Here is a 23,359-nt window from a genome sequence, read left to right on the forward strand (position 1 = left end):
ATGGGAGATGATGAAAGAAATTGGGAACAACCTCTTTGAATAAGTAACCAAGAAGTCATACAGATACAAGGATCTTCTGTCTAAAACATTGTATATAAGTATAAAGTTTGATATATTTTCCTTTTTTTTTTTGGATTTTTGACTTCATTTCTTGTCTTTCCCCTGGGATTAATTATTCAAATGTTCTGTTTAGCACATGACTGTCAGCTAAGGCTGTTGATTGGAGCTGTTAGTTAATTTGATGAGCTGGAAGTATTTGCTTATAACGCACTTGCTATGGAGATATTTGATTAAAATTATTTATCAGATATAGACTGTTTATTAGAAAAAAGTCATCTTAAAGCCAAAATCAATAAAAAGAACTACAAAGAGTAGCTTTTTGGAAAATTTGAAGTGTTTAAGCAAAAAGAATATATAAAAATCATAAAATAAGCAATGTTTCAAAATAATTTCCAAAGTAAACACTTTTTGCCCAGAATTGAGGTTTGGATTGTACACTGTTACTAACAGCGAATAAAGAGGGCTGGTAAAAAAAAAGCCAAGTATTTTGTTCGCTCTTACTAACAGCGAACAAACGTTTTACTTGGTTAAATAGGGTCAAACCTTTGTATGCTATTACTAACAGCATATAGAAGTTTGACCTTGTTTGACCAGATATCCTTTGTTCGCTGTTCACTACAAAGACTTGGTAAAAAAAATCAAAATTTTTGTTCGGTGTTAGTAACAACGAACAAAGAACTTGATTTTTTTTTACCAGCCCTCTTTGTAACAACGAACAATCCAAATCTAAACTCTGGGCAAAAAGTGTTTACTTTGGGAAATAAGTTCAAACATTGCTTGTTTTATAATTTTTTAATAATTTTTTACTTAATTCATTCAAATTTTCTAGCTTTTTTGGTTTTAACTTAAACATCAACTTCTCTATTGGCTTAGAAGCTATTTTAAAATAATTTTTATTGGTTGTTTGACAAACTAAAAGGCTAAATTTTAAAAGCTAATAAAAAGCTAATTACTATAAAGTCAATTATTTAAGCCATATGTTATACTTCCTTTTATTCACCTTAGGTATCCCATTTACTTTTGGAACACTAGCCATCTATCACTTTTAAATTGCATTTTATTATTAATCTATAAGTTAAAACATAGTTGTGTGGGATCTTATTTGATTTGTTTTGATGTAAAGATTATTAATATCAACTTTTTATAATTTTTAATTATACATAACTCGATATATTAAGGATCAAATAAGTGCATGGGATAAAATGCATAATGTAAATGGGACACTTAAGTTGAATAAGAGAGAGTATAAATATTTAATAAAAATTTAATTTTGGGTTGTTTATTAAGAAAATTTCGGTTAAAAAAACAAAGTCAATGAAAAGTTTTAGCTAATAAAAATTATTTAGATAATTAATGAATAACCATTAATTTTTATACAATCCAAAAAAATATCATATCGAGTATTAATATCGGATATATGCAAATTTTATTATTGTCTATTGTAATAACAAAGGAAATTATTTCTAAAAATAAAAAAAGTATTAAGGAACTTTTATGATTATTAAAAGGTTAAGAGCAATTATTAATTAATCATCAATTTGACTTAGTTTTAGGGTGTGTGAGTAGGCCAAGCAATGTATCATAATTTATCTTATCTTATCCAATCATATTCTCATTTCTCACTATCCCTTTTATTATGACATACAACAAAAATTACTTCTACATATATCTTCTTCTCCCATTGATGAACCATTAAAATTGTGTAAAATTGAGAGAAATGGAGGTGGCTAGAAGAAGACTTTCAAATGTAGCAAATCATCTAAACCCAGAATTATCACTCACAAATTCTCACCATCAATCCTCCATTAACTTATCTAAAACTTCCATGAATGATAATTATCATAAGGTTCATGGTCAAGTTTCTTTAGACCCTGTTCTTTGGAACCCTGCTACTGATGATTCTGGGAAAGAATTTACTGATATCATCTATGAAAAAGCTAATGGAGAAGCCATTGCTAAGGTCATCATTATCTCTCCTATACGGGTTTAAAGTCGCTATCAAAAATATCGATTTTACGAATAATTTATTATTCCAAAATATTTTCAACCCGAAACTCATTCTTCTAAATTAACGTTGTTACTTTATGTACGTATTGTAGCAAATTTAAAAACATATCTGTGTCTTTTTAATTTGCTAGTCAATTTTTACATGTAGCAAATTACAAAGGATATAAGTGTATATGCATTATTTATATTTATTTGATTATGATTTTTTATGTGTTATTTGACCATATATTTAATGGGTTGGTTCTGATTTAAATGAATATTTATGTTGTGGGTGATGGGCAGATTACAATAAATAGGCCAGAGAGAAGGAATGCATTTAGGCCAGAAACTATAAAGGAGCTAATTAGAGCATTTGATGATGCAAGGGATGATAGCTCAATTGGTGTTATCATTCTAACTGGGAAGGTAACACTTCTTATATGTTATACCTTTTCAATATTGTTGTTTAACTAAATATGTTCATGCTTGATGTTAATAGATTTATAGTTCTATACTTTCAGACTTTTAATTATGATAGACGTTAGTGTAATTGGTCTTTAAATTATGTTGATGTTTTATTTATGTGAAGTTGTAAATGATATTAGTTATCAAAATCAATCGGAAATGACTATTTTTGCTTTTATAAGGATAAGGTTGTGTGCATCAACCCTCTAAATCCACGTCATTTAGGGGTGTTTGGTAAATCTTTTGTTTTGTTTTTTGGTTGGTTTTTGACTTTTTGACTTGTTGGTTTGGTCAAAAAGCAAAAAAAGTGTCAAATGAGAAGAATGAAAGGTTTATTGTGGTTGTTAATTTATTGTTTTTTGGCCGGATGGTTCACTTTTTCTCTAATAACCAAGATCTAATTTTATCAAACATATCCTTAAACGGATCCGATTAGCTTAAAAGCCAATAAAACAGCAGACACGATCAACTTGTCAAACAAGACAACTAATTGCCAAACACCCCTTGCAGTCTTATGCAGCTAGCTAGTGAACACTTCTAACTGGTCAAAAGCAATTAAAAAACCAACAAACATTTGCCAAAACACGACATTGGGGTAATGAAATGTTGCCAATACGTTAAATTGATCGTACAGTTTTGTTGTTGAAGGGGACCAAGGCGTTCTGCAGTGGTGGAGATCAGGCCATAAGAGGCAAAGATGGCTACATTGATTCAAAAAACATTGGCCGTCTTAATGTTCTAGACTTGCAGGTATACCCTCTATAACACCTACAATATGTTTGTATTCACTTAAACTGAATCTTGGCTCATTAATTTCATGTTCATTTTCAAGTAGGTCCAAATTAGAAGGCTTCCAAAACCAGTTATAGCAATGGTATACGCATTCGCCATTTGTTACCCATCAAATTTTCTTGCTTATAAACAACTTATACCAGGACATATATAGACATTGATTCCGGGATGTATTACAAATTCAGGTTGCGGGTTATGCTGTCGGAGGAGGACACATTCTACACATGGTCTGTGATCTTACTATTGCTGCTGATAATGCTATTTTCGGTCAGACTGGTCCTAAGGTTATTCATGAATCTTTCACTTTGAGTTTCTATTTTTAGTAAAACAAGTTTTAGTCAGTGAAGCCAACAGTCGGCTTATCAGCCAATACTTTCAGCTGATTAAATTAGTCAACAATTTCAACTAACAGTTAGTAACTATATATGTGTCAAATACCAGTCTGCTAGCTATAAGCCTGTAACTGATGCATATTTACTGAGCAGGTGGGCAGTTTTGATGCTGGTTATGGAAGTTCCATCATGTCTCGTTTGGTTAGTATATTAACTCGTAAGCAATGAGTTCAAATTCAATCATAAACTCGAATACCCGGTAACTATATGTGTCTAATTTGATCGAGCAGATTGGACCCAAAAAGGCACGCGAAATGTGGTTTCTGACGAGATTTTACACAGCAACTGAGGCAGAAAGAATGGGACTTATCAACACAGTTGTGCCAGTAAGTAATTCCTCAGTAGTTTAACTTGGAAATCTGTAAGTATAACTTGAAGAAAATAAACATTCTGTTGTGTAGTTGGAGAATTTGGAGCAAGAGACCATAAAATGGTGCCGAGAGATTTTAAGAAACAGTCCGACTGCAATTCGAGTACTCAAAGCAGCTCTTAATGCAGTTGATGATGGTCATGCTGGACTTCAGGTATGAGTTGTTAAGGAACCAATTAAACTAAAAGTTTAAACTGATGTGTGGATGTAACACATATTTATTCTCCTCATACCTTGCAAGGAATATTCCACTTGAATTTGAGGGGTGGTTGAGATTCGAACCCGTAATCTTTTTGTCATCACTGGTTCTGATACCATATTAAGGAACTAACTCAACTAAAAACTTAAGCTGATAGTTGAAGTCACAGGATATGTTATATGGGCTTCAACCATTAGTTTAAGCTGATAGCTAGAGTCTAAGATATATTATATACTCTAACATGACTAATCATAAATCCTAATGTACTTTCTGCTACATGTTGTATGATTATATATATTCATTAAGTATGAAACCGTAAAGAACTTTCAATTTTGCTTTTATACAATGACTCAAAAATTATCGGGGGGGGGGGGGGGTGGTTGGTCCCACCCAAACACGAATATAGGAGGAAGTTGTTTTACAACAATTATTATGGCCTGAAATTCCTTAAAAAAAACAAGATTTGCATGATAAAAAGTGTTTTATTTGAATTGAAAAACAGCAAATAGCAGGAGATGCAACACTCATATTCTATGGAACTGAAGAAGGTATTGAAGGGAAGACAGCATATAATGAAAGAAGGCGCCCTGATTTCTCCAAATTTCCTCGACGCCCATGAATTATACGTACTTTTACTTATATAAATCTTGAATTTTATTTGGGATGGTTTATTCCATATTGATGAACTAAAAATAGTATGCACACTGTATAACTCATTGGAGTCTCTATTTGATTCACATTGCAAGAAATTGCTTCTCATCAAAACAGACACTTGCTCATTCTTTGTTTTTGTTGTACCATAAACCTTGACATTTTTTTGAAATTAATTAATGTTAAGACACTATTTTTGTTTGAGATCAAAATGAAAGAGGAATGTTGATTATTGAGATATTGAAGACCGAAGTCAACAGATCAATTCAAGTTTCTTATATCTGTAATTAAATATTCTACGTAAAATAAGCATGAATAAAATTTAATACTATTAATTATACGTACAACAATACTCATTTCCTTTTAGCTAGTTATAATATGTACATTAATATTAGTATATTACTCACCGAAGTACTCTCGTACCTGATATTAAATCGATACAACTTAATTTTGTTTTCTGTTTCATTTTTTAAAATTAGTAAGAATTATTTTCTTTAAAAAAAGTTACTCTATATCTAACTTTGAAAATTAATGAAAGTGTAGTAGTTTTTAAACATTAATAATCTTTCAATTTCTTTCTAGCTATTTTTGTGAGAGACTGTTTTTCAAAGATACGATCTCAAAATAAGAAGCTCACATGCTTATTTTTTATTTAATTTATATTAATTGAGCTATTAAACCCATACATCTAATGCGTCTATCGGAGAGACCATCTCTCACAAAAATTTGTGATTTCTTTAAGTTATAGTATACATATGGAATTTGGATTTAATTTGGATAATTAAAAAATTATAAATATATTTAAAATTCATAATTCAAATCACTTGTACTATATTTGAATAGAGAGAAATAGAGGGAAAGGAAGTGAAGAGATTTGAAAGGATGGAGATTCTCGTTTAGATAACAAAAAGAAAAGAAGCAAATTTGGAGAAGGTTTGGAAGGAAAACATAGACAAGTTATTAGAAATAGAAGTATACTTTATTTTAAATTGGAAAGATTTGGAAAGAACATTCATTTTTCTTTCTTTTTCCTTTCTTTTTCTTTTAAATAAATAAGATATACTCTCCCTTCTTACGCCTCCCCTTCCTTTTTCTTCCCTTTCCCTTCCTTTTATTTTTTTCTCTCCTAATTTATTATCCAAATATAGTGCTAGTGTTTGAATTGAAAAAATAGACGGAAAGAAAAGAGAAGAATTTTTTGAGATGACGAATCTTTTGTTTGGATAACAAAATGAGAGGAAATAGATTTGAAGGGATTTAATAGATGTTTTTTTGTTAAGATATTAATCTTTGAAAAGTTCAAAAGATTTTTAAAAGAAAAACTCTTATTTTCCTTCATTTCTTTTACCTTCACTAGTAAATAAACATTTATTCACTTCCATTTTTTTTCTCTTTCTTTCACATCCCTTCCTTCTCCGGCCTTTCCTTTCTTATAACCCAAAGTTGCATTGCTATGTAGATATAGTGTTAGAGACAAAGATGTCTATACAGGTGTTCTGATATAGACATATAGATTTGGTTAATTTCAGTTATTAAGCATGTATAAATATTTAGATAATTTAATTTTAATTTGAATGGAATTGAACTTAGAGTCGATTCCATGATTAGAGTTGGGTGGAAGTGGATGTGAATGTGATAAGGCATTAAGGCTTATTAGGAGTTGTTAGGACCACAGTAAGTTCGCATGTACTTACAATGTACATGAGTTAAACGTAAAATTGATAACACCAATGATGTTATTGTCACTTGTCAAACACTACAATTGTCCAAAGCTGCTTTCCAATTCAATTCACCTTTCAAAGTTCAACTATTTTTGTCAATTACATATTAAATAATTCTTCTTTTCGCGTTTAAGTTTATTTTATACTTGCTTCTTAAATATCGTCACCCTTAATATTGAGTTGCCACTTTTTTCTAATGAAATTATGGAAATACTTTTAAATCCTTTTTTAATTATAAAATAAAAAATTATTAATAATAGAATAAAATTATTAGTAATAATAAATATAAAATATCGTTTAAAAGGTTTTGAACTCTAGTTTTTAATGTCGCAAATCTTGAAATTAAAGTAAGTTTTCTATCAAAAGTTATAGTTAAAAGAGTGAATATGTATCAAATTTCAGTTTTTAGAAGGAAATTTTAAACGGTTGTCGTTTCTCGTTCAGTTGTTGGAATCTGGCATATAGTATATCGTTGAAAAGCTCTTGAAGTCTAGTTTCTAATGCCGCAAATCTTGAAACAATATGATATTTCTATCAAAAATTATGTTGTCGCTTTTGTATTAAAGGGTGTAACAAGAAATAAAAAGCTGGTACAATTTTGATAGAAATTTTTTACAAGTTTAATACTTATGCTTATTATATTCTTATTATCTATTTTTTCATAAAATTTATTTTAATATATTATTATTTAAAAAGCTGTTATTATATATTAAATAATAAAATATTAAGAATAAAAACATTTTTTTATGATTAATGTTTTATCAGTATACAAAATTGCAAATATAATACTATATCTTATGAAAACTTAAATTACAATTTATTTTTATTAGCATCATTTACTCAAAAAAAAATAATAATAATACAACGGTGAAATGGACTTTGTTAAGTATATTTTTTAAGAACCACTTATTTACACTTAGCTTTGCAAGACTGGGTACAAGTTTTGATGTTTAAATGAATATTTCATACCTCCATTTATCTTTTCCTTAGCTTCTTCCAAACATGTTATCATCCAGACTAACACCCACAATAAAATCAACTTTCAATGAATCATCACCTCACCGGAGACTCCCCGGAGCTAGAATCTCCGGTAAAAACTCCAGCTTAGCAAGAAATGCTAGAACTAAAAAGACCCTTATGAGAAATGGGTTATTGAAAGTGAGAGCTGTAATCAGCAGTGGTGATAGCACAGTGAAATCTGGTGCACCTGCAGGTATGGAGATAAAAGATGAAAAGGGTACTTTGTTAAATAATTCTTCAGGAAATGGGATTCAAGTTAAGGCAATTGTTACAATTAAGAAGAAGATTAGACAGAGATTAGTTGATAAACTTGAAGATCAATGGTTTAATTTTCTTAATAGCATTGGTCAAGGGATTTTTATACAGCTTATAAGTGAAGAACTTAATCCTGGTCTGTTCTTTCTTTTCTTTCTCATACTTCATAATTCATTCCTCATATTTTTAGAGTTCTTAAATTAGGCCGAACTTATACTATCTCATAACCATCGTAAATATCAGCATATAATCACAAAAACACGAGGTGCATACTCTATATACCATCCCATAACCATATCACACTGGTAGGAAGGTTTTTATTGACTTATAAAATACGTATAATTCATGGATGTGAGATAAACTATTAACACAAAATTTGCTGGTTCCAATCCAAATGCCACCATATAGTGGTCGAACACTCATCTCAACATAATATATACTGAATCAATTTGATTCTTAATAAATAACACGATTCATTATTTAGGCAGACTTTGACTTAAATTTCATTAATTTGCTATTTTTTATTATTTAAATATATTTGTGTGTGTTTTTATGCATGTGGGCATATAAAGTTCTTAACTTTGGGCAAAATTTTGTGATATGCTTTATTTAATGTGTCTTCTGTTTTTCTCTGTGATTATTTTTATGATATTTTTTTATAGGGTTTTTGTTTTATTGGCCTCTATTATTCTGATTTTTGCTCTAAAATTTTTAAAATAATATTTTTTTTGGGGGGTTTCCTAGAGAGTTATGGAATTTTGAGATTGAATTGAAACAACCTTTGTTCTATAACTTTGAGGGTTGTTTTATCTAATCTTTTTTATTTCAAGCACTTGCAAAATATACAAAAATTTTTAAGTATCATAAATACTTGATAATGGTTGTTCTTCAAGGTTACTCCTCTGTCTCAATGATTCGCCACTAATTATAACATTTTTTCTTCATAATGTGTTACTATTGAGGGGTCGCTATTAGGGGCAAACTTATAAGGACGGAAAGAAGTATTAGGATGATTAATCTCGATTCTTGTGATAATACACTGCCACACAAATTCTTGTCTGATATGATAGATTTTGGTACAAAAATCCAACTTTTTATGTGATGGATATAGTCACTCTGTTTTGTGGTGTGATTTAAAACATGATTTGATTTTGTTTTACTTTTCTACTATACAGCCAAAAAAACTTTAATTTATTGTTTCAGAAATTTAGAAAACAAGATTTGATAAAAGCTAATATAGAGCCATGAATGATCACACATTGATTGTAAGATAGATATATAAGTATATGTTGCTTATACTTAATTTAGTAAGATAAAACGAGAAACGAGAAATAATAATTGAGTATTTTGAATCGCGTTTTTATACCGTTTCGATACGAATAGATCAAAACCCGTTAAGGAACAAAGTATATGTTGCTTTTATTTAAAGGATACTCCAATGTTGCTTTTTGTTAGAGTTTATAACATATCTTGTGTCCTCAGCTTAAGTTTTTTGGTTGAGTTGGTTTCTTGACATTATATTAGAAGCCAGCGTGATAGGAGGTTACGGGTTTAAATCTCAAACCAGCCCTCATTAGAGTGGAATATTAAGCGCTGCTGCATCCATGCTTTTAGCCCAAAGAGTCTCATGCCAGGGGCATTTTAGAAGAGCATAACATATCTGAGGCTTAACCATCAGCTTAAGCTTTTGGTTGAGTTGGTTACTTATCATTTTTCTTTCGGGCCAACTTTGCTTGTAATATTTTGACAACGAAGAAATTTTTGGATATAATTTATCATAGTTCATGTGTGAATTACAGATTTCAATTCTAGGAGGAGTGTAGAGGCCTATGTGACCGGTCGGCCGCCAAGTAGTTCATCAGGACAGTCCTACATTGTTGAGTACACTGCAAATTTTACAGTTCCTTCCAATTTTGGAAATCCTGGAGCTATCTTGATTACTAATAACTACAGTAGAGAAATCTATTTGGTAGAGATTGTGCTTCATGGATTCAATGATGGACCTTTTAACTTCCCTGCAAATTCATGGATCCACTCAATTAAAGACAATCCTGAAAGCAGAATCATCTTCAGAAATCATGTATTGTTTTTGTATCTTTATTTAATCCCCTTGTTACATTTTAAGATCACTTATTGAATCATGTGCACTCTGTGTTCATTCGGAAATAACCTCTTGGTTGTCGCTAATAGGGGTCAGGTTGCGTACATTCGACTCCCCAAATCCCGTTTAGGTGGAAATCGCTTGATGATATTGGGGTCAGGAAGATATTGTAGAGTAGACATGATGACATATCTTATTAGGCCGTGACAATTCGTCACATAATCTCACTCGTGGCCCACAAACCCACGGGTCAAGCGCGTTGACTTGCACTTACACTTGATGAGGTTCATTGTTTCTCATAACCATATGGTAGTAGGAGGATTAGCTCACCTAATATATATGCAAGTCCACACCCCACTATTTTATCGACGTAGGATCTTGTCTCACATGTGAAGTATTTCCAACATATCTGATCTAGTTTTTCTCTTTTTTTGTGTGTGCCTTTCGTTTTGAAGACGTACTTACCATCGCAAACACCACCGGGCATCAAAGATCTTCGGATGGATGACATATTGAGTCGGCGTGGCAATGGGAAAGGAGAAAGAAAGTTACATGAGATGATTTATGATTATGCTCCTTACAACGATTTGGGTAATCCCGATAAAGATGATGACCTTTATCGGCCAGTTCTTGCTGGTGCTGAACGACCTTATCCAAGGCGCTGTCGCTCTGGAAGACCACCTATGAAATCCAGTAAAGTTCTGCCTCCCTAACACCCTTATAGTCTCAATCATTTGTTAGTTATTATTGCATAATCTGATAGCATTTGACAGTTTATCTACTGTGAACTTTTTCCTTCAAGCAGACCCAGAAAGCGAGAGTAGAATAGAGAAGCCGCATCCAGTATACGTTCCTCGTGATGAAGCATTCGAGGAAACAAAGCAGTCAACATTTGCTACCGGAAGACTGAAAGCCGTGCTGCACAACTTGGTACCTCAAATTGCTACGGCTTTGGCTAGTTCAGATATCCCATTCACTTGCTTTGCTGATATAGACAACCTATATATCAGTGGTTTTACTATAAAAGATGATGAGGTTTCTGAAAACGTTAATAGCATTGCACAAATGCTCAGCATGGGTACTAGGTTACTTAAGTACGATGTTCCAGCCGTCATTAAAAGTAAGTCTTGTTCGACATTGTCGTTCTTGTAACAACTTTATTATTGTTTCGGAATTTCCTTTTAGTCCAATGTTCCTCGGTGCTTACAGTTTTCGGTCTTAGGTGATAGATTTTCGTGGCTAAGGGATAACGAATTTGCACGACAGGCATTAGCAGGAGTGAATCCGGTGAACATTGAACTTCTTAAGGTAAGTTCGAAATGACTGTAAAGAGCTCTAGAAAGAACCGGGAGTTTTCCTTTTTTGATACTTGATTTTGCGGCTTAGGAATTTCCCATTACGAGCAAAATGGATCCAGCAGTCTATGGTCCTCCGGAATCTGCAATCACAAAGGAAGTACTCGAAGGACAACTAGATGGAATGAGTGTGGAAGAGGTAACTAGCATGGTTTACAGCTTTATGTGTTTAGTAGCTCGAGTGTCGCTTTTATTCATGGTTTTTGAATATGATCAAAATGTATCTGCTTTTCTTCCTATATTGTGGTTACCGTTTGATCCAATTTGGTTTCATCATTTGATTGAATTTGGTTTGATCTGATCAACTAAATCTGTTCCTGCCTTGCAGGCGATTGTAAAAAAGAGACTCTTCATAATCGATTATCATGACCTCTTACTTCCGTTTGTCGACAAGATAAACAAGTTGCCTGGTAGAAAAGCGTATGCATCTCGAACAATATTTTTCTACACGAATGGTGGGAGTTTAAGACCTATTGCTATCGAGCTTTCACTTCCTCCCTCCAACTCTCGCCCTGCATTTAATCGTGTTTATACTCACGGCCATGATGCTACAAGCTATTGGGTTTGGAAGTTGGCCAAAGCGCACGTGTGTGCAGTTGATGCTGGTGTGCATCAGTTAATAAATCATTGGTGAGTTCAAACGATCCAAATCCGCTAAACTTATTGAACCTCGAGAATTTCTAATGTTGGGATGATATGTGGTTATATTATAGGTTGAGGACTCATGCTAGCATGGAGGTTTACATAATTGCTACTAATAGACAACTGAGCCAAATGCATCCGGTTTACAAGCTCTTGCATCCACATATGCGGTATACTATGGAAATTAACGCCCTTGCTCGACAGAGCTTGATCAATGGAGGGGGAATCATAGAGGCTACTTTTACTCCAGGAAAGTATGCTATGGAAATCAGCTCTGCCGCCTATAAGAGCATGTGGCGGTTTGACATGGAAGCTCTACCAGCTGATCTACTTCGAAGGTGAACCCACCATTTTTTCCATCTTTTATAAGATAAAACATAAAGGGGTTGATTAGAGACGAAACCAAAACTTTAGGTGATCTGGGGCGAAAATATTCATGTTAGTAAAGTAAAAAGTTTTTTAGGTGAGTAGTCAATAATTGTTGGGATATTTGAACATTTTTGTGGTGTTGACAACATCATCATTATCAGCCTAATATCCTGCTCGAAAACAGGGTCTGGGTGAGGGAAGGTGACGGGCAGACTTTAAAGTAGATTTAAAATACGGTGGGCCAAATACCTCATATGCACTATATATCACTGATTTTTAAGGGTAGGTTATGGCAAGCTTTCTCCCACTAGTAGCTCGACCCCTGTGTTGATGGAACATTGTGTGTTTATAATCAAAGGCAAAATAATCTTTCATATAGTTCAATAAGACCTTATTTTTGATGAGAAATGATGTTTTAGATCTTGGATTTCTTAGGGGAATGGCAGAGGAGGATCCTACAGCACCCTGTGGAGTAAAACTTGTGATCGACGATTATCCCTACGCTGCTGACGGACTTCTTGTGTGGTCTGCCATCAGCGAATGGGTTGAATCCTATGTTTCATACTACTACCCCGACTCGAATGCCATCACCTCGGATGTTGAACTCCAAGGATGGTGGAAAGAGATCAAGAACGAAGGTCATGCTGATATGAAGGATGAACCTTGGTGGCCTAAACTCGAGTCCAAGGAGGACTTAACCAGGATACTAACCATAATGATCTGGGTTGCTTCAGGTCAACATGCTGCTATAAACTTTGGACAGTACCCTTTCGGAGGCTATGTCCCAAACCGTCCTACAATGATGCGTAAATTGATCCCTCAAGAAAATGAACCCGAGTACGAGAAGCTGCTTAAAAACCCTCAAGCTACATTCCTATCTTCTTTGCCTTCTAAGCTTCAAGCTACGAAAGTCATGGCCGTCCAAGACACTTTGTCGACACATTCCCCTGATGAAGAGTATCTTGGGCAGGAGCACGGGAACTGGACTGATGACCAACATGTTAAAGGCATGTTTGCGAGATTCTCCTCGCGTTTGAAGGAGATCGAAGAGACAATTCATCAAAGAAATAAGGATTGCCGTCTTAAGAACAGAACGGGTGCAGGTGTTCCTCCATATGAACTGCTTGTACCAACTTCTGGTCCTGGAGTCACCGGTCGTGGTATTCCTAATAGCATTTCTATCTGAACAGTGTATACTATAAAATTTTCTTACAGTAATATTCTTCTCATAAGATTTTTATGAGTTATTTAAGAATTTCGGATCTGAACCTTGTATGAAAAAAAAATAACAAAAGATAGTTGAAACCTTCAATTAGGTTATTTGAAGGAAAAGCTTGCAAACTTAATTTGCAATGACTAATCTCGCTGATGACAAATAGATTGGGCTTGGTTCTAGTCATAATCGAGCGATGCTTAGTTTGATATTTTATTAGTTGAGTGTTGGGGTGACAAACAAGTAAAATTTTACGAGTTTCGCACCATATTCATCCCAACTTGGGCGATATTAAAAGTCGTATGACATTTGTCAATTAACTTGCAAATCGGCCTTGGTATAAACACCAGTTAATTTTACCAATCTTCTATGGATTGCTCTACTTCAATTCAGCATATTGTTCCATTGTCCATAGAGTTTTCAAGAAATTATATAAATGTTGCAGTTGACTAGCATATGCATTCACTTTGAACAAAATGAAAAATTAAGCTTACAACTAATAGGTTCAGCATAATATATACAAGTGGGAAGAAAATGAACAAGTTAAAACATTATTTAACTTGAACATGATCTATGTACCCAACAAAGAAAAATTAAAGCATTTCACTCAAAAAAGTTTTAATTTATAAAGGTTTCAAACTTATGGCTCCCTTAAGATTTGTGCTTGGCAGTACAAAGCCAGCTCTCCTTTCCTCAAATGAGTACTCAATCTCATCAGCTGTGTCTCCTAGCAAATTATCAGCATAGAGTGGTTTTGGAGGAGCTGGTGTCATAGATGTTTGCATTGGAGCCGAAATTGTCAAAGGTGTTGAAGGTGGAGGGATCGACTTTACGTTTGGAGTGCGGTTTTCTTCATCTCCGGCAGGGATCTTTTTTGTAGGAGTGGTGAATGGAGTGTTATTCAAGCTAACCACTTTCTGAGATGTCTCGTTTTTGGGAAGAGGTTTCTGAATGCTACTGTTGTGCATTATGTTTTGATCATCAAAGAAATCTCCTGTTCCTCTTGTTGATGCCACCGAAGAAACAGGTGAGAAAGGTTTTCTTGCCGCTATAGGTTCAGATTCTCGACCACCAAATGAGTAATTTTTGGCAGGGAGGTTTGTCGTGTCCAAAGCCCTTTTTACTGATTAGAATAAAAACAGATTATAACATTTGTAGTTAGAGGCTTAGAGCTTGGAAGTGGTATTAGCACAACAGAACGAATTAATGGCTCAAATAATGACAACTAACCATGAGCTTTTCCTGCTGTGCAATCATCCTTTTTGACAGAACGAGAATCGGGTGTTGCTCTAGTAGAGTGAGATGGATCACGCTTTGGTGTTTGAAGCATGTTGCCACCGAGAGAGTCCCTTCTGTTGTGTCCTCCTCCGCCTCCTCCCATAGACATTCTTCTGGAAGGATTCTTGGCACTCTTCATGGGGCTTGGTTTTGAGCCAAAAAGTGCCTCTTGTTCTGCCATCAGTTGCCCTTGAATTTTCTTCTGTTCCTGAAATCACAGAGAACATATATGTATGCCAAATTCAACCCCATGTTCAGGTTAATTGTAAAAATAGTTCACACTAAAGGAATCAAACATTTATAATAAGACAGTTTCATACTCTCTGCCGTTTCTTTTCCAGCTCCTTTTCTTGTCGGTATATCATATACTCTTCAAGCATAGAAAGAAGACGAACCTGGTTGACAATATGCCCAAGTCATGTTACAATCAAATGACATGAGAAGAAAACCAGTACAAATAATGGTATTAAGAATATCTATTCTGCAATATGTACTTACCCCATCATACAGAAACACAACGCCTTTTTCATTCTCCCAGTTTAGAGCTTTTGCAGCTAATGCCTCCACCATCCCTGTGAAAATCAAGGACACATACAAGTCTCTTTTAGATCATGAACACACAATGATCTCTCTAGAATGGTACAAGTAGAGGCACAAATCAGAATTTATAAGATGTGAAAGTCAACTGTATTTGGACTTGACGTTGTACCAGTTCAGTAATGCTCTCTCTATAACGGTACATGTAGAGGCATAAACAGAAATTACAAAATGTGAAAAGGTCGACTATTTTTGCACATGACATGTACCAGTTGATATTACAAAATTTCGAAGTGTTGTTATATTAGAAAGTGTTGTGTCTTACCTGGAAGTTTGTTAACTAGTGTTCGGGCTTTTTCAGCACGCTTGAGGGTAAGATGAGCACCTCGTCCTGCATTGTATCGGTTTTCATCCTAAGGTGACAGTGAGATTTTTAGCTGAAGATTAAGACAAGGAATATGGGGTTTCCAACTTGAGAACAAGTTAAGCTTTAAAGCACTACCTGATTATACTGTTCAAGCCACTCTTCCTCCTGACATGCTGACTTCCACTTCTCGACTTTCTCCAGTATTTCTTTGCGACTAAATGCTTCTTCCTTGACATTGGAAACCTCCAGTTCAATTTGCTCAAGGACTGATGCAGGGTCCAAAGCTCCTAAATTATGGGGAAACAAACATTGAGCAGTCTAGATGAATTCAATAATACAAAACAAACCAACCTAGAATTATTAGTGATGTATTATAATTATAATTGTACAGCCATGTGAAAACATGGAGTTGGCTAGGGAAATTCAAAATGTCCCAGCACCCGTTCAACCCGCTTGGATGCTAGCTGGGTTTGGGCAGAATATGTGGTCAAACTAGAAGCATATGCTGTGCTGTTATGGGTCACCTACTGCCATGAGTAGCTCAGGCAATGCAAAACAAAGTTATGACAGTGTAGAAAAACAAAATACCAGATTCTATTGCTTCCATGAGATGTTCTGTTTCACAATTTGCTTCTGGAACTAAGTGTGATTTCCTGCAAATTTCTTCTAATTCAGTTCTTTTCTTCAGCACAAGCTCTTTCATCTTGCTTGATTTCAGCAACTCCAGTCTGGAAACTTCTGCCTCAACCTGCACAAGCCATTTTCACGATTACATGAAATTTCCTTAATAATTTTCTTCCTACAAACACAGAAGAATTAATGACTAGTAGTTTAAAGGTCCGCTGCAGCTCACATGTTTTATGCAGTCTGCAGAAAGAACATTAGGTTCAGTTATCTCGTCTTCAGATGCAGCAATATTACATGTGACATTTTGAAATTCTTGTTGCTCCTCCAAAGGTGTATCCATTAGATTCCAAAGCTCCAATAACATTGTTGCAAGATCTTGGAGCTGCAAGTTGAAACACAAAAAGTACATAAAGATGTAAATAAGAGATAGGAACTAAATGAAAGTATTATTAGATAATATTCTATCTACCCTCTGCATTCTCTGAAGCTTAAGCTCTCGCAATTTTAATATTGCAGACTCCAGCTGCTTAAGTGTATCAGTACTTATGCTACGCGATTCTTCAGAAGCGACTAAGCTTGGGTGAAGTTCCCTAACAGTTTCCTTAGAATCCAAGCCAAGGACAGCACACAATGAACACAAAATGTTCAAGTGTTCCATTACTCGTTTCAGGCGATCACTCTGCAAGTTGAAAGATTGGAATAGATTATTAGAAGTATAAACTTCAGTTTCAGATACAAAATAAAAGGATCAACAGCAAATAAAGTCAAATGTACCTTCTCTTGTTGTAGAGATTGCAGATGGTTTTGCAATTCTTCAAGCCTTCTTAAGGACAGGTCATTTTCATCCACAACAGCCATAGAGCTATCATAGACTACTGATCCATATAATTCAGTGGCCACCTTTTGGATTTGTCCTATGACATCTAGGAATTGACTTCTCCTTTCTATTTTACTTTTTCGCATCTCTTCAAGCTGCGGGAGAATGGCGTTGAGCTCTTCCTTAAGACTTCCGAATTTTTGGTCAGCCTGCAATGTTTAGTTCAATTGGTTCAAAACTGATAATTAGCAAGTAAAACAGCCTGGAGCAAATCGATTTGCGCCATGTTTTCGACATTGATTATCAGTTGCCAGTGGCAGTGTTTTAACTAAAAGCAAATTGTTGATCAAGATTTTTTACTACAAGGAATCTATATAGGTCACTGTATTGTGGAGTTGATTAAGAAGTCAGATTAAATTTCAGGCACATGATCTTAATCCTCTAGATTAAGATCATAAAAATCATTTGATTAGAAAAATCTACATGTAGCAGCATCTAATACACATTCAACTGGATATTATTTTTCATCCATCAGATATATATTTCCGAAAACTATAAACCATATAAAGCCTAGAGAACTACAAATAGTCGTTTAGAAAACAATGATGACTTATCCAACCAACACCGTCCTTCAATTTAGCCATTTATGATCTTACGGAGCCTAGAGGGCCGACTACTAGAACTTCTTACCTGCCTAATATGCAGTGGACGCTCTCCCAGTGCGGAACAGATGGCGGCTAGCTCTGCCTCTGAATCAGCAATAGCCTGACGTAGCTGAGCTCTGCAACGGTTTGCCTGATCAACTTTTCTTCTGTAAACTTCAAGGCACTCTTGCTCTAGTTCAAGTAACATCTTATCTCGAGAAGTTTCAGTTTCACCAACCTCATCCCATATTATCTAGATAGAATAACAAACAAAATCATTCATCTGTGCAACAAAGTCATCTTTGCAATATTACTATTGGTTCATTCTTTACCTGAAGTTCATATAAAAGAGAACCACAAGTTGTTTCTAATTGAATAAGCGGATCACTTGGAACTATAGCCATCTTAACCCACCACAAAGTACACTGCAACAATGCCAAGGAGACGATCAATCAAAGTTGCATTTAGTGAAATAACAAGATATCAAATTTGTGCTTTTATTTCCAATTAATAACTAATTTGGGGAAGATGTCACTTTTGTGTCCCGCTCTAGTTTCTAAAATTAGAAATATTAACATGGTTTGTGTTCAGTATAATGCTAAGTACGCATTTCTTCACACTCTAGTGAGTCAGGTAACTCGATCCTTCAGAATTCCCAAATTCGAAAAATGAATTAAAGATACCACGGAAAAGAAACAGAACTTTAGCACCAAAAAAAAAGGTTAAAAAGAGCAAACAATTTCAATATCCAACTCAATAAACGAGTTAATCTTCTCTTACACCAATTTGAAAGCCTAGGAATCCAAAAACTACATTCTAACACAAACAACTCCATTTTCATGGAGATGATAAATTAGGGTTTACTAAATCAAAAGTTTGAATTTCACTTGATCGACTTAATATTGCAGCAAAGTAAACTAAAAAGAATGGAAAGAAATGAAGACATACCTTTCAGAAAAGAGTTGGCAGACAGCTGAATTAAATGTGAGAGTAGAGACTCAAGATGATCAGATAACGGAAGTTAGAGAGAAACAGACGACGATGAATAAGAAAGAGATTCAGAGAGATTTTGAAATTTCGACCGTTGAAGGGGAGAGGATAGTGAGTCCAGTATATTTTACGAGCAAATCATCATTACGCTAACCTATTAATAGTTTGATTAAAAGCAGCAAAATTTGCAAAGAAACACTTTATAAAATCAGTTTTTTGTAAAAAAAATATCTTTTAAAATTTTTTTAACTGATTTAAGGTGTTTTTTTTAATAAAAAGTCTCTTAAAAGGTGTTTTTATACAAAAAAAAGTATTTTAAAAGGTGTTTTTTTACAAAAAACTGATTTTATAAGGTGTTTTTTTTGCAAATTTTCCTTAAAATTATTATCTATTTGACTGATTGTCATTCTTTTGCAGATGTGTATAAAATTTTTATTAATGAATTATTAGGTTCTTTTAAAAAAAACCCATAAATAGTAACTATTTTTTAATGATTGTATTTGATTGTACTTATCATTAAAATTTACTATTTTAAAGTCTGACATACTAAAATATTATGAAACAAATTTATACAAGACTTTTCAATATCATACAACAATATAATAAACTAATAAAGGAAAATTTTAAATGGAGATTTTATAGACTTTTCTCAAATAAAGTATAACAGGTTAAAGTAGAGTCTATTCCCAATCTATGGCCAAAATAAAAAAAAATTCCCACTTTCCTTAAAATGGGAAAGTATTTCCAAGTTTACCGTCCATGTAGGATTGCTTTGAGAAAATTTTTTTTTTTTTTTTTTAATAAAACCGCTACATGAAATGGCGGTTTTATTCATGCATCTGAAGTAAAACGCCATCTGAGATGGCGGTTTGGTTAAGTGAATTTTTTAAAAAAAAAAAAAAAAAAAAAAAATTTAATATGTGGAGTAAACTGCCACTTGAAGTGGCGGTTTGGTATCAATACAAAACAGCAGCTTCCTTCGACATTTTTCACAATTCATTTTGCTCTTCTTGCTTCTTGCCGGTATAACCCTAAAAAAAAAATTCTTCACTCTCATTTACTTTAAATTTACAATTACTCTCATTCCACTAAACTAATCAACTACATTCCCATCTTCTCCTTGTGTACTAGTTTATTTTCATCCTCATTTAAGGTATGAATAAAACCCTAATTTTTGTTCAATATGCAAATTGTTTATTTTGTTCATTATTGTTTTGAATTGAAGTTATAAAAACGTTAAATGTTTGTTACATTCTATTGTTTTCATGATTTATGCTTACGTTTTACACATTTGTAGTTGAATTTTAGGATTAGTTTTGTATGCATATAAAGTGTTTGATGAAATGCTTCAATGAAAGTTTATTACTTTGTAGGGTTAGTTTAATGGTTTTTGTATATATTCATGCTATTTTTAGCTTTTATATTTGAAATGAACCTTATAATAAGTGTTCTAATACCTTAGTATCACAAATTCTTGTATTCAAATTTACACTTCCCGTTATAGTGTATTGGGGTGAGGAAGTCATGATATTGGTTGCAAATTGGTAGCAAATTGGTAGAGATATCACATGAAAGATCATTATCCCATTAAAAAACATGTTGAATTGGTTGCAAATTTGGATAATGCGAGGGAAGTCATGATATTTTTATGATTTTTATAACACTTATGGCGATGAAAAACACGTAACAGCGATTATGGCGATGCCGGGCCCAGTTGATCCATCAGTGCTTACGCTTCAGGCGACACACAGGAGCGTAGCTGCGTGGGAGGGCTCCACTGCCCAATTGGTTACTCGTCAGCACTACCAGGCGAGTACGTTACGGTGGGAGGTGGATGACAGGGTATTAGACGTAGTCGAGCTAGTTGGTTTTAGATACATTCACCGGTTGTTGGGCGGGGGTTTAGAGCTCGATCGAGCACTTATCACTGCATTGGTGGAGAGGTGGAGGCCGGAGACACATACCTTCCACCTCACAGTTGGCGAGGCAACGATCACGTTGCAAGATGTGGCAGTTATCATGGGACTGCCGGTTGAAGGACAAGCAGTCATTGGTCATGGGGAGGGAAATTGGCCAGCATTAGTACATGAGCTGCTAGGGGTTTGGCCGGAAAACCCTCAAGACCCCTCACAGCCGAAGATCATCGTTGGATCGTCATTGAAGCTGACTTGGCTTCGACAGCATTTTAGCGCGCTTGAGGATGATGCAGATGATGTGACGGTTGACAGACATGCCCGAGCTTACATTTTGTACCTGTTTGGATGCATCTTGTTTCCGGACAAGAGCGGCGACTCGGTACAGTTGATCTATCTCCCTCTACTGGGAGACTTGGAGCGCGTAGATGAGTACAGTTGGGGAAGTGCTACCCTAGCGTATCTGTATCGTAACTTTATGTCGAGCATCTCGTAAGGGTGCCAAGGACATGGGTGGATGCTTGATGTTGTTACAGATATGGTCATGGGAGCACATTCATATAGGGAGGCCCATTATTCGGACGGTTCGACCGGATGGGCAACATGATCAGGAAGATGACGCGGATGATTTTGAACCGATATTAGGGTCACAGCATCGGCGCGGGATGGATCCTTTGGCATTAAGGTAGCAACACTCAATTCACTATTCAAATTCATAATTTCACTATTTTATGATAGATGAAAATGTTTATTTGTTTACAGCTGGCTTCGCGTATATCTTTCGAGATCCCACTCCCCACATACTCTCGTCTACTACAGGGACGCACTAGATCGACAACGGGACGAGCAGGTTAGTAACATTTACTATTTGTATTAGTTATGAATAAATTGTATACATTACTAAGCATATTGATTTCTATTACAGATGACATGGCAGCCTTACACAGCGGCTAAGATGGAAGCTCTACCGCACATATGTACATCGGGCCACGAGATTTGGAGATCGCGTTGTCCTCTTATTTGCTTTGACATCGTCGAGCTACATCTCCCGGATCGTGTCATGCGTCAATTCGGTTTGGAGCAGGTAATTCCGCAAGCCTGTGACACCCAACGTCAACTACATGCGATCGATCGGAGGACTGGGGACAAGAACTACCTCGTACGACATAGATCGCATGTAGATGCGTGGAACGACCGAGCATCTACATTGGTTGGAGGAGATAACTTCACAGGTCATAGCTCTGCTATGTACATGAGTTGGTACAGGCGCATCTCCATATTACGCCTAACGAACATCGCATTTGCGCAGCCAGGATCACATTACCATCCGACATCTACGTTACTGGTACATTTTCTTTCAACACTCATAACAAATAGTAATAGTTTTAAGTAACTGTTTTAACAATATAATGATAACAAACAGGCTGAGCGCATCCAATCGGTGTTGATACAATGTAATGACACGATTCAAGGGGCCGCTACATCGCCAGTTGACGTGGGCTATCGGCTATGTTCTCAGACCTTAGGCTCCATTAATGCGTCGTTGACCGATGCATTGAGTCAAGCGGGTTATGAGTACCTCATACCGACTCCACCCGTCATTGGCGACGTAGATGACACATTCCACACTCCTTCTCCAAGGAGTTCAGCCCATCGAGGTAGCTCTTCCGGAGGATCCAGTTCTCGGTCCACAAGAGGCCGCCAGCGTTCATCTACTCAGGGTCGGTCTTCCAGATCGCCATCGACATCCGCTACTATGTCGCCGTTCGTTCCCCCGTCTTCCATCAACACTCCTCCGCCACATCCATCGCCTCCGCAAAGGATTATCACATATCAGCGTGCTAGTCAACGACGAGCTCCTACTCTTAATGTCATTGCGGAGGTTGACGAGTTCACACCATCATCATCCACCGGTGCGCAAAACAAAAGGGGCCGGGGGTTGTAGTTTAACAAACTTTGTATATTCTTATATTATTTTAACTTCTTGTATATTCTTGTATGATTTTAACTTTGTATGTTCATGATTGTAATATATCTTCGCATTATTTTCATAATTAATTTTTTCAAATCAAGCTGGTTCGTAATTGATTAATATGGAATAGATGGTATTGAACTAGTTTAATGCAGGTTACGTTCACTATTTAGGGAAAATGAAAGAAAAAAAAATATTGTTGCAGGCCACCAGCAAACCGCCACATGAAGTGGCGGTTTACCAGGGATCAAACCGCCACATGAGATGGCGGTTTGCCTTGACCAAACCGCCACTTCATGTGGCGTTTTTGTGCTTTATGTAAACCGCCATTTCAAGTGGCGGTTTGGTCTGAAAAAAAAAAAAAAAAAAGACTTTTCCACGTGGACGGTATTCTGGGAAATTCTTTCCCAAATTAGGTAAAGTGGGAAATTTTTTTTTTTTAAACATTATTTAGGGAAATGACTCGTTAAAGTATAATTGCTTGACATTTAAAAAATTCTATTATATGAGCAAGAGGCAGAGTGTATGAAGATGATGTTATTATGATAACGACAGTCATGATAATAAAATTGTGATTGTGAAATGTTTTTTTGGTGTAGATTAAAAGTAGAAAGTATAATACT

At 35.0% G+C, this 23,359-nt stretch overlaps 4 protein-coding genes across 4 annotated transcripts; 3 read left to right on the plus strand and 1 right to left on the minus strand.

The window, feature by feature from the left end:
• The first annotated feature begins 1,649 nt into the window (after positions 1-1,649).
• On the plus strand, positions 1,650-5,127 carry LOC130808858 (1,4-dihydroxy-2-naphthoyl-CoA synthase, peroxisomal). Its single transcript, XM_057674377.1, has 9 exons — positions 1,650-2,020; positions 2,350-2,472; positions 3,160-3,261; positions 3,347-3,385; positions 3,489-3,587; positions 3,789-3,836; positions 3,926-4,021; positions 4,097-4,219; positions 4,767-5,127. Exons 1-9 carry the CDS (start codon positions 1,778-1,780, stop codon positions 4,881-4,883), a joined length of 990 nt encoding a protein of 329 aa, XP_057530360.1. The 5' UTR covers positions 1,650-1,777; the 3' UTR covers positions 4,884-5,127.
• A 2,403-nt stretch (positions 5,128-7,530) lies between these two features.
• Positions 7,531-13,719, plus strand: LOC130807940 (lipoxygenase 6, chloroplastic). The gene is made up of 9 exons (XM_057673348.1): positions 7,531-8,047; positions 9,711-9,991; positions 10,468-10,705; positions 10,818-11,132; positions 11,235-11,320; positions 11,399-11,506; positions 11,696-11,997; positions 12,081-12,347; positions 12,814-13,719. The coding sequence occupies exons 1-9, from the start codon at positions 7,639-7,641 to the stop codon at positions 13,562-13,564; spliced, it is 2,757 nt and encodes a 918-aa protein (XP_057529331.1). The 5' UTR covers positions 7,531-7,638; the 3' UTR covers positions 13,565-13,719.
• A 65-nt stretch (positions 13,720-13,784) lies between these two features.
• Positions 13,785-18,971, minus strand: LOC130807941 (65-kDa microtubule-associated protein 3-like). Its single transcript, XM_057673349.1, has 13 exons — positions 18,810-18,971; positions 18,194-18,286; positions 17,908-18,114; positions 17,175-17,426; positions 16,870-17,079; positions 16,627-16,782; positions 16,362-16,521; positions 15,909-16,060; positions 15,732-15,819; positions 15,368-15,441; positions 15,190-15,264; positions 14,822-15,077; positions 13,785-14,714 (listed from the first exon to the last, which is right to left on the minus strand). The coding sequence occupies exons 2-13, from the start codon at positions 18,263-18,265 to the stop codon at positions 14,215-14,217; spliced, it is 2,202 nt and encodes a 733-aa protein (XP_057529332.1). The 5' UTR covers positions 18,266-18,286; positions 18,810-18,971; the 3' UTR covers positions 13,785-14,214.
• Positions 18,972-21,254: 2,283 nt separating this feature from the next.
• Positions 21,255-22,905, plus strand: LOC130809164 (serine/threonine-protein phosphatase 7 long form homolog). The gene is made up of 4 exons (XM_057674819.1): positions 21,255-21,449; positions 21,527-21,614; positions 21,690-22,109; positions 22,188-22,905. Exons 1-4 carry the CDS (start codon positions 21,274-21,276, stop codon positions 22,707-22,709), a joined length of 1,206 nt encoding a protein of 401 aa, XP_057530802.1. The 5' UTR covers positions 21,255-21,273; the 3' UTR covers positions 22,710-22,905.
• Positions 22,906-23,359: the final 454 nt, after the last annotated feature.

This window comes from Amaranthus tricolor, chromosome 3 (genome assembly GCF_026212465.1).
Source record: "Amaranthus tricolor cultivar Red isolate AtriRed21 chromosome 3, ASM2621246v1, whole genome shotgun sequence".
NCBI classification, from domain to species: Eukaryota; Viridiplantae; Streptophyta; class Magnoliopsida; order Caryophyllales; family Amaranthaceae; genus Amaranthus; species Amaranthus tricolor.

What these genes read in the sequence shown, in the direction of transcription:
- LOC130807940 (XM_057673348.1), top strand. Translation starts at nt 7,639, where the DNA reads ATGTTATCATCCAGACTAACACCCACAATAAAATCAACTTTCAATGAA. An exon ending in ATGGAATGAGTGTGGAAGAG is followed by an intron (nt 11,507 to 11,695) that starts GTAACTAGCATG and finishes CCTGCCTTGCAG; the next exon opens with GCGATTGTAAAAAAGAGACT. An exon ending in CCAGCTGATCTACTTCGAAG is followed by an intron (nt 12,348 to 12,813) that starts GTGAACCCACCA and finishes TGGATTTCTTAG; the next exon opens with GGGAATGGCAGAGGAGGATC.
- LOC130809164 (XM_057674819.1), top strand. Translation starts at nt 21,274, where the DNA reads ATGGGTGGATGCTTGATGTTGTTACAGATATGGTCATGGGAGCACATT. An exon ending in ATGGATCCTTTGGCATTAAG is followed by an intron (nt 21,450 to 21,526) that starts GTAGCAACACTC and finishes ATTTGTTTACAG; the next exon opens with CTGGCTTCGCGTATATCTTT. An exon ending in ATCGACAACGGGACGAGCAG is followed by an intron (nt 21,615 to 21,689) that starts GTTAGTAACATT and finishes TTTCTATTACAG; the next exon opens with ATGACATGGCAGCCTTACAC.
- LOC130808858 (XM_057674377.1), top strand. Translation starts at nt 1,778, where the DNA reads ATGGAGGTGGCTAGAAGAAGACTTTCAAATGTAGCAAATCATCTAAAC. An exon ending in TCGGTCAGACTGGTCCTAAG is followed by an intron (nt 3,588 to 3,788) that starts GTTATTCATGAA and finishes TTTACTGAGCAG; the next exon opens with GTGGGCAGTTTTGATGCTGG. An exon ending in GTTCCATCATGTCTCGTTTG is followed by an intron (nt 3,837 to 3,925) that starts GTTAGTATATTA and finishes TTGATCGAGCAG; the next exon opens with ATTGGACCCAAAAAGGCACG.
- LOC130807941 (XM_057673349.1), bottom strand. Translation starts at nt 18,265, where the DNA reads ATGGCTATAGTTCCAAGTGATCCGCTTATTCAATTAGAAACAACTTGT. An exon ending in CATGGAAGCAATAGAATCTG is followed by an intron (nt 16,061 to 16,361) that starts GTATTTTGTTTT and finishes CCCATAATTTAG; the next exon opens with GAGCTTTGGACCCTGCATCA. An exon ending in CACAGCAGGAAAAGCTCATG is followed by an intron (nt 14,715 to 14,821) that starts GTTAGTTGTCAT and finishes TATTCTAATCAG; the next exon opens with TAAAAAGGGCTTTGGACACG.